General features: G+C 39.2%; 1 protein-coding gene across 3 annotated transcripts; it reads right to left on the reverse strand.

Annotated features, from left to right (window-relative positions):
* Window positions 1-1326: 1326 nt before the first annotated feature.
* eomesa (eomesodermin homolog a) lies at window positions 1327-8759 on the reverse strand. 3 transcript variants are annotated; one of them, XM_015013305.2, is made up of 7 exons: window positions 8270-8759; window positions 4324-4691; window positions 3841-3995; window positions 3184-3305; window positions 2810-2968; window positions 2590-2651; window positions 1327-2480 (listed from the first exon to the last, which is right to left on the reverse strand). In XM_015013305.2, exons 2-7 carry the CDS (start codon window positions 4677-4679, stop codon window positions 1727-1729), a joined length of 1608 nt encoding a protein of 535 aa, XP_014868791.1. In that variant the 5' UTR covers window positions 4680-4691; window positions 8270-8759; the 3' UTR covers window positions 1327-1726. The 3 variants fall into 3 exon arrangements, with proteins under 3 accessions (XP_014868791.1, XP_014868790.1, XP_014868788.1); XM_015013304.2 differs by lacking the exon at window positions 8270-8759 and having other exon boundaries at window positions 1327-1630; window positions 1762-2480; window positions 4324-5225; XM_015013302.2 differs by lacking the exon at window positions 8270-8759 and having other exon boundaries at window positions 4324-5225.
* Between the last annotated feature and the right edge of the window lie 321 nt (window positions 8760-9080).

Here is a 9080-nt window from a genome sequence, read left to right on the forward strand (position 1 = left end):
GGCCCGTGTTGTCAGCCGTGTCAAGTTAGACTCGCAATTCTTGTAAATCTATGTTTAAATTACTCTTTGCTCACTTGAATTAAGAAGTCCAGGTGTCGGTGTGGCATTTATTTACAGAATGAAAATAAGTCCTCCCCACTTTTTGTGCAAATATACTAAGAGATATAAGCGCTCTGTTTACAGAAGCAGAGAAAGAGGAAATCCATTCTTGTTGTGCACTTTATTTTGATACCCTATATTCTTTTCTGCCTTCATTTGTCATGTGTACTTGTGTATTTAACAGTTAAAAGGTCCCTTTTTGTAATCAAGTGCATTGCTAAAACTAAGGTAGATTCCAATTATTTTTTGAAAAATGACACCATTTTTCAAAACGAAATGACACTGCACATCTAATACTATAATAAACAATTTTTGATACACATATTCCTGAGATATGCCTCGTTGCTGAAGTTATTACTTTTACCACAGACTGTGTTGAGAACATATGTTGCTAAATGTATTTTATGTAAAAATGCTCTGTGTGCTGTTCTTATAATGCATACAAATCAACCCTGTTTGGTTGTAGATATGACAGCCTCAAAATTTCTATGCATTAATTTTGGTCAAATTAAAAAAAATGTTGAGAAAATCAATATTTCGACCCAATGATTTTGAGTATGCATATTTTTTCTGCACCTATGAATCTGTGTTTCATATCGAACTACTGGGAAATAAATTAATGCAACCCGATTTTGCTTTTTGCTGTCTTTTATCAGTTCAGTTTCAGGGATTTAATTATGCAAAAGCTCGCCAGATGCAACACCAAATGTGCCAGTTTTGATCCAGGGATTCCAGAAACATTTACCTCTTTGAAAAGTTTGGACTTTCCTTTAAGCCCAGTGTATTGAGTAAATATGTTACCAAATATGACATTCTCCGCATAAACATGAAAAATGCCGTTTCAGGCTCTCGCGTTTTCTATAAAGCACGATTGTTGAGAATTGTCATGCTGCATTTAGGTCAAGCTCAATATATCAAAAATGTTGCACATAATACAAAAAAAAAAAAAAAAAAAAATCAAGCCAGGCAATACTTCCAGAACATTTTGTTTTCAAAAGCTTTGAATAAATATCTGGATGCCAAAATTTTTTAAGTTAAATAAGGAATCCTTTTAGCCTGCTTTTGCAACATTATAATATAACAAACATCGTTTCTGGTACAGCCGTCATGTTTCCAGCGTACCGTTCTATTTCTATTTGCGGCTTGCCGACGTCAAACGGAAAGCGGCTCATGAAGCGCCATACTTCCTTATAAAAACATACCGAGAAAGACATGTTCGACAAATGCTTTATGAAAAGCCATTTTATTATTCCATTTAATAACACTCCCATGAAGACATTTTATACAAGATACATCACATTCTAAAGTGCACGAATACTGTACAACGAAAAATGACTTAAATACGGAGGGGGTGGCAGGGTAGAAATCACATTTGTTTAAAAAGAAAAATGTAAAAAATAATTTAATTAAATTGAACATGCTTCTTTTTCCAAAACAACAATCACTATGCATGTTTCTGCTCATGTGACAGGGGCTGGCCTGGGAAAAAAACCTTGTGCAGCTTGCTTGGGGAAACACTAAGCTTTGGCACCTTTAGAGAAAAGAGAAAAAAAAAGGCATTAACAAGGACTGGAGATCACTCAATGATAAAACCAAATAATTATATTTAGCTTAAATAAATTCAGTCTTAGGGGCTTGTGTAGAATGCATAATAACCCATGCCTTTTGGGTTGTCCTTGTTGTACTCCTCCGCAGTCAAATCCTCACACTTGATGGTGGGAGAGTTCTCTGTACTTGAGCCCCCTGGGGACATCCTGCGCCTCTTGCACACCATGGAGTACACGCCAGAATCGCTAGAGTCCACCGATTTCAACGAGTGGGACGTCTCGATCCAGGTTGAGGTGGGTTGAGCGTTCTCCTCCGGCAGTTTTTCTTTAGCAGTCCCCAGCTGGTCCTCTGCAAAGGCAGGGGGGCTCGGACGAGGAGACCAGGGCAGGCCTGTTGTCATTTTGCGCTGGTAGGAGCTCCGAGTTCCCCAGCCTGCAGCCATGGAGGCAAAGGCCGAGTCTGGGTAGTAGCTGAGGGCGTGGGAGGTCTGCAGAGACAGAGGCTTGATGCCGTACGACAGCAGGCTGCTGGTCGAATAGTCATTTTCATAGGAGAGATCCAGCTTGTTGGAGCCTGGCTGCTGAACTGGGGGAACAAACCAGCGCTGGGCGGAAGCAGCAGCACTGGGATCCTCGCCCTGCGGGGAGAGGAGGCTGTTGGTTTGGGGGACGGCCCGTTCGCCGGTGTAGAATCGGTTCTGAGGCAGGTTGTTGACAAACTGGTCCTGAAAGAAAGGCTGCATGGCGTAGCGGGCGCCGGGTACAATCTGGGTAGAGCGAGGGGAGTCTGTTGGTGACGGAGTCAGCCTGTCACTCTCTGGGGCTGTGTACATCCTGTTAGCAAGGAAACGCATATTAAAAAAAAAACAAAAAAAAAAAACTCTGCAAGATCCTTTGACATGCATCAGTAAAAGAAAAAAAAAAATTAGTGTGCAACACTTACGAGTCATAATTGTCCCTGAAGCCTTTTGCAAATGGGTTGTGATCTATCTTCAGTTGTGTGATCTGAAATGTAAACAAGAAGAAGCCCAGGATTAATAATGTGCATTTTAGTATAAGCAACTATTAGAATAGAAATTAAAATAATTTGTATATATGCAGGTCAAAATGAAAACTGCTGCATCCAGGGTAAAAAAACTAAATAAATGTATTAGAAAGCTTACATCTGTGTTCTGGTAGGCTGTGACGGCTATAAACTGGTTCTCTGGGAAGGTAAAGGTTTGAGTCCTGGCCTCGTTGTTCATGTCCTCCACCCCGTCTTCAGTCACCTCCACAATGTGCAATCGCGGTTGGTATTTATGAAGCGACTGCAAGACTATCATCTGAAAACGGAAAACCACAACATGCATCACACTCTGCTTTTCAAAAGGTGACCTGCTGCGTGTCTCTCTCAGTCGGTTAAAATCTGAAAAACATCCTAAAAAAACAAAACAAAAAAACAGCTCCTCCAATTATTATAAGCAGGATAAAGCATAATTTGTCATGTTAGCATTTAATTATAATAATAAAAAAAAGCCATTAGAAATACATTTCTAACCTGTGTGTTGTTGTTGTTGGCTCCTTTATTGTTGGTTAGTTTTAACTTGCCAAATGAAATTTCTTGCCTCATCCAGTGAGCACCAGTGTTGGGAGATTCAGGATGGACATACACTTTGTTACCTAAAATAGAAAAGAAAAGAAATATATTGTGTGAAAAACGACCGAATAAAAAAGTATGGACAAAGCACATAATACAAAATTTGCTTACTACTGTTAAATTTAGTTGAGAATGAAAGGCAAAAAAAGGAGAAAAGGTTCTGATTTTTCATAAACTCCTGCTTTGAAAAAAAACAAAAAACAAACAAAAAATCAAATAAGACCCTATATTAATTTATAACTAAAACTAAAACATATTTTTGTTATTTACAATGTATTAAAGATGCAATTCTTTAGAAATGTTACCAGCTGAATCGATTTAGGCCTTTCACTCCATCAATTTTAAAACACAAACATGTATCTGATTTCTTTCAAAATGTGAGTTTACATCATAGTGAGAGCAAAAATTGCATTCCAATATTTATGCACAAATATTTTAAGCAAATTAGGCCCCGTTCCATGTCTAAAACTTCCACACGTATTTTTTTCCCCAATCCCCCCCACCCAGAAATTCTGTTTTTGCAACAGCTTCTAAAATATGATTAAAGATGTAGATCACCTTGCATATTATTGTCTGCTTTTCCACAAGTGACCCACTTTCCTCCCTGAAAGCGCCAGTGATTCGGGTCGGCCAAAACAATTTCTACAAACACATTGTAATGGGCCGTGAGGTTCAGTCCGGTGATGTTGAAACTGAGGAATGGGAACATCCGTCTGCGAAAGAAAGAAAATAAAGAAAAACATTAACATATACTTATTTTTTGTTGGGAAAAACTCTTGAATAAATTCCTACACATTTTTTGCGTTTTAGTTCGGCCTCGTTCATCAGGCCGGTTTTTCCCCCCCAATTAAAAAAAAAATCACGATTACATTTTTTTTTTTTTTGTTTTAAATCGTCATGGATAATTTTCTATCAAGTTACATTTTAGGAAAAAAATGTGGGTTATGATACAGCATAAGAAAAAAAAGGAACTTTTTTTTTTTTTGAAGAAGAAGTGTAAATTTCGAATTGAGTTCTGAATCCCCTGAAGTCGGTCTTTACCTGCCCTGTTTGGTGATGATCATCTCGGTCTGGTGCCGGTGGAACTTCAACCAAAGAGGCCGGTTGCACAGATAAACCTGCGCCCTCGCTCCGGCTGCGGAACCCGGTAGAGACATGGACCCGATTCCCGTCCCGGTCCCGGAGTAGGACGGGTACAAACAGCCCGGGCCCTGGCTGAACTGGTACCCTCCGCCGCCGAACTGACTCCGGCCGCTGCACACGGACGGAGCGGAGAAGCCCGCGGGCGGCAGCACAGATCCGTAGTGTAGTGAGGCCGGGTACCTGGAGCCGCTGGAGCTTGTGTACACCGAGCCGGTCTGTCCAGCGTAGGGAAACAGGGAGCAGGGGCTTGCCATGTCGGAGCTGGTCTGGGAGGAAGATATGAAGTATCTGTCTGAGCCGAGCTCGTCTATGTTGTATCGCCGGCCGCTCGTCAGCTCGTCCTCCCCAAGCACTGGGGAGCCTTTCCTCCCGTCGGTCTTATTATTATAGGAGTCCCCCTCTGCCTCGCCCAGCATTCCGTTGCCCACCCCGCTCAGGTACTTTTTAGGAGCGCTGCTGGACTCTGACTCTGTGCGCTCCACCTCCTGGTAGTCGAGCTGAGAGGACGGCCTGGGGCTGTTGTTTGCGCTGTCCGACGAGGACAGGTTGTAAAATGTCTTGGGTAAATTGATGCTAGCGCTGGGAAGAATATTCTCTAACTGCATCGTTTTGTTCACGTTCTCGCAATAAATAAAGAAAGAGTTTCAAAGGAGTCCAGAGAGGTGGAATCTTAGAGCCGCGGAGGTGCCACCGGCGCCCGGGTTGGTCTCGGTTTCTGCAGCCCACCTCCCCTTTCACCAACGACGGGATGTTGGAGCCTCTCCTCGCCTACGGATTTTCAGATTAGATCAGATAATGGTTTGGATGGGAGATGCTGAGCGGCTCTTATATGATTCGCTCATACAACGGATTGTAAACGTCAGGGGAGGAGTTTAGGAGAGGGGAGCAGACCCTCTGCTCAGCCAATAGCAGCGCTGCTGTGGTTCAATTAGAAAGACTATTGTGCCAGAAGAGTGTTTAGCTATAGCTACCTTTTAAACCCGATGTGGACGATTTAACTCAAGTTAAACTACAAAGGACATTTTAATAAATTAGACCAACAAAAAGTTAGTTTTCAGTAATACAGACTACAAAGTAAAACTAGAGATTAATTACAAAGTGACATGCCAAGCGTTTATACATCTCAGTTTTGATTATTATTGGGTAACACTTTATTTGAAGGGGGTTGAATAAGACTGACATGACACTTTCATAAACATGACATAACATGTCATGAACATGAATAAGCCTTCATGAATATTTATAACTGTTGTCATAAAGCGTCATTCGGTAAATTATGACATTTTTAATACAAAGCTGACATTATTCAAAATGTCTTTGTTATGACAACTTGACATTAACCAGGAAATCATTACTGTTTAAACTTTACCTTTAATAACATAAAGTTACCTAATTTTTAAAGTGCAATCAGTAATATTTTTATAACAAATTTATATCAATAATGATTTCTTGGTTAATGTCAAGTTGTCACAACAAACACATTTTGAATAATGTCAACTTTGTATTAAAAGTGTCATAATTTACCGAATGACGCTTTATGACAACAGTCATAAATATTCATGAAGGCTTATTTATGTTCATGACAGGTGTTTATGACAGTGTCATGTCAGTCTTATTCACCCCCCTTCAAATAAAGTGTTACCTATTATGGTATACAGCTAAAAAACAAAACAGGCAAAATTAAGTTCCTGACAAAATCTCATTATAGAAGACTTAAAAAAAAAAAAAGAATTTTTACTACTGAAACTGTTGAGGTCAACACAATCAGTGGAAGGTTGTTAATTGTGGCTTTAGTTCTCAAGTTGAGTCATTGACACCCTCCAAGAAAATTAAGCCACTAAAGGACATGACACTGGCTGTGCACATAGCTTATTCGTGGAAAGTTTAGTGGAAGAAGAAAAAACTGTGGCAAGAATGTGCTTGCAAAGAATGGCCCATTCAAGAGTTTAGGTAAGATTTACTAGGTGTGGACTGGAATCAGAGCTTCCAGGTCCACTATGCGCAGATCCAGGACATGGACCACAGCTATCACATTTAACTTGTGTCTAATAGACTAAAATACTCTTTTCAGATTAAGTTAAATTTTACATCCAAAATGGAAAGTAAGGGTAAGCATCATTGAAGATTTAGGAAGCCAGGACATCTATACTGCTGCTGATCTACTGCAGCAGTCTTCAGCTCCAGTCCTTGAGGGCCGCAGTCCTGCAACTTTTAGTTTTGTGTGCTCTGCTTCAGCACACCCAGGTCAAATTAGCAGGTCATTAGCAGAACTCTGGAGAACTTTACTGCCTACTGAGGAGTTAATTCAGCCAATTGATTCAGATTTGTTGGGCCAGGAATGCACCTAAAACCTGCAGGATACCGGTAATACCTCTGGTCAACGGTGTTTCACCCATTCCGAGGTCAGTACATCTGCCAGGAGGTGTAAGAGTACTACATGCTACCCTCTGCTGAAAAGCTTTATAGAGTTGTTGATTTCAGTTTCTTAGCACCTCCTCACATGGCCACATGTAGGGAAACGTACTCATGTAATGACAATGGTTTTCCTGCTCTGAGTTGGTCAGCACACTCACTTGACTCTAGAAACTCTAGACACGACACAGAGGCTAACCCTAACCCTCAAAACAACCAAAACCGTTTTACAATATTGGGATTTATTGGGATTAAAACACCAACACATATCATGAACAAAGAAAAGAAGAGTTGTATTATCTTCTTGATTGCGAAAAAAAAAAAGACCAGATGTATTTTATCCTATAGGTGTCACAGTTTTTAGTCATTTGTTTTAATTTCTGCAGTTAGGCTGAAGGAAAACTTGTCTGATGGTTTTCCAAAGGATGGCTTTGCTTATTTTTCCAGAATATCAAGCTTAATCAGCAAGAAGTTATTTATTTCAGAAAAAAAAACTTAAAAACTGTCCAATACAAGATGCTCCCATCATGGAAGATACAACAGTTCCACTGTATTTAAAGAAAAATAAAAAGTTTGAGGTCTCTTGCTATTGTTAAACTGAAAACCAACAAAATGTTACTACTGCTTTTGATGATTTCGACTTACTATTTATAGTCATGTACATTATACATTCACTGAGATACACAGACTCAAATATTTTTGAGCAAACACCAACTAATTTTTGTAGTCATTGTCAAATGCCTATTATTGCTGATCATTTTTCTGTCTTTTCACCTTTACATTGTTTATTGTGTAACAATCAATAAAAACAAAAAATAATCCCAAACTATGAAATTTCCATAGCATCGTTGTTTCAGTCTGTAGTTCCAAGTGTGCAGGACTGAAGGGCAGCACTGAGTTTCTCAAAGCTCTATAGTTCCAGAATTTATTTATTTTTTTTACAAAGAGCTGAAATTCAGACACAAGCAGAAAATAAATCTTTACATTAGTTTTACAAGTCTCTCTGTGAACACAATTATGAACATTTTGTAGTGTATGTGTGCGATTAGAGGCGTTTACAATCCCTTATGAATTAAAGTTTTCTTGACCTGCCCAGGCCAGCAGGGGGGGCCTAAGCAAGCGCAAACACCGCTTATACCTCGGACTGGCCCTGCACGAGATTATTTTCCATACGAGAGACTAAAATATTTTCAAATATATTATTATTATTATACATTTTTTTTAACCTTTTGTTTGAAAATAAAATGCTCAAAGGTGATAAACCATCGCGCGCGCAAACATTTTTGCGGATGCTCACGTGCACACACGGACGCGCCAACAAAACACCCTAAACCTGTCAGCGTCGGCTTCAAGCCTCCGTCATCTAACAGCACGATGAGAACATTCCGCATTCAGTCAGAAGCTGCTTTTCGTAGCGCTTCTATTAACTCACCCCCAGAAAGGCAGCGCAGAGACCCCACTTCCATGCGCGCAGACTCTCCTGCCCCTGAAGGGAAAAAAAAAAACAAAACAAAACAAAAAGAACAAAAAAACAGAAGCACTCACATGTGCACCTTGTTTCCTATAATTGGACTTCGCCGCCTCTTCAGCTCCAGCGTTAATAAAAATATCGGCTGCCAAAACCTGCTGAAAATAAAGCTCCAAAAACTAAGAGACGGTTACTTCAATTTCACACTTGTTAGAGAGACGCTCGAGTGAAGCCTGTGAATTTTTTTTTTGCTGAAGTTTTTCTTCTGCTTTTTTCTTCTGTTTTTTTTTTAAACCAATAACATGCTGCTATTTTATTTTCGTTCAGAAACGAAGAAGATGTATTTCGGGGGTTGTATAACCCTAACCCCCCCTTTTTTTTAATTCAACAGCAACAATAAATAAAATGGAGGCAAATATATCACGTAAGAATCTTAAAAATCTCGAACAATTTTTTTAAAATCCATAATTGAAATAGGTTTACTCATTTCGTTTAGCAAAAATAATACATTGTAATCAAATAAGAGTGAAGCAGATTTATGTCCATGTGGAATTTTGTGCTTTTGTCGTATGACTCCCATACTTACGAGCAAACGGAAAAAAAAAGTACTTACTGAAAAAAATGGGGTTTTAATATATTAAATATCGGGAAATGATACCTAATTGTAAAAATCTGTACATAATTTGGACTACAATAATGTGGCAAAAGCAAAATTAATTTGCTTGATAAATATTGAAAAACAACAACAATAATTTATTATTATTATTATTATTAT

This window comes from Poecilia mexicana, unplaced genomic scaffold (genome assembly GCF_051168715.1).
Source record: "Poecilia mexicana isolate PSO_F unplaced genomic scaffold, ASM5116871v1 scaffold_11, whole genome shotgun sequence".
NCBI classification, from domain to species: Eukaryota; Metazoa; Chordata; class Actinopteri; order Cyprinodontiformes; family Poeciliidae; genus Poecilia; species Poecilia mexicana.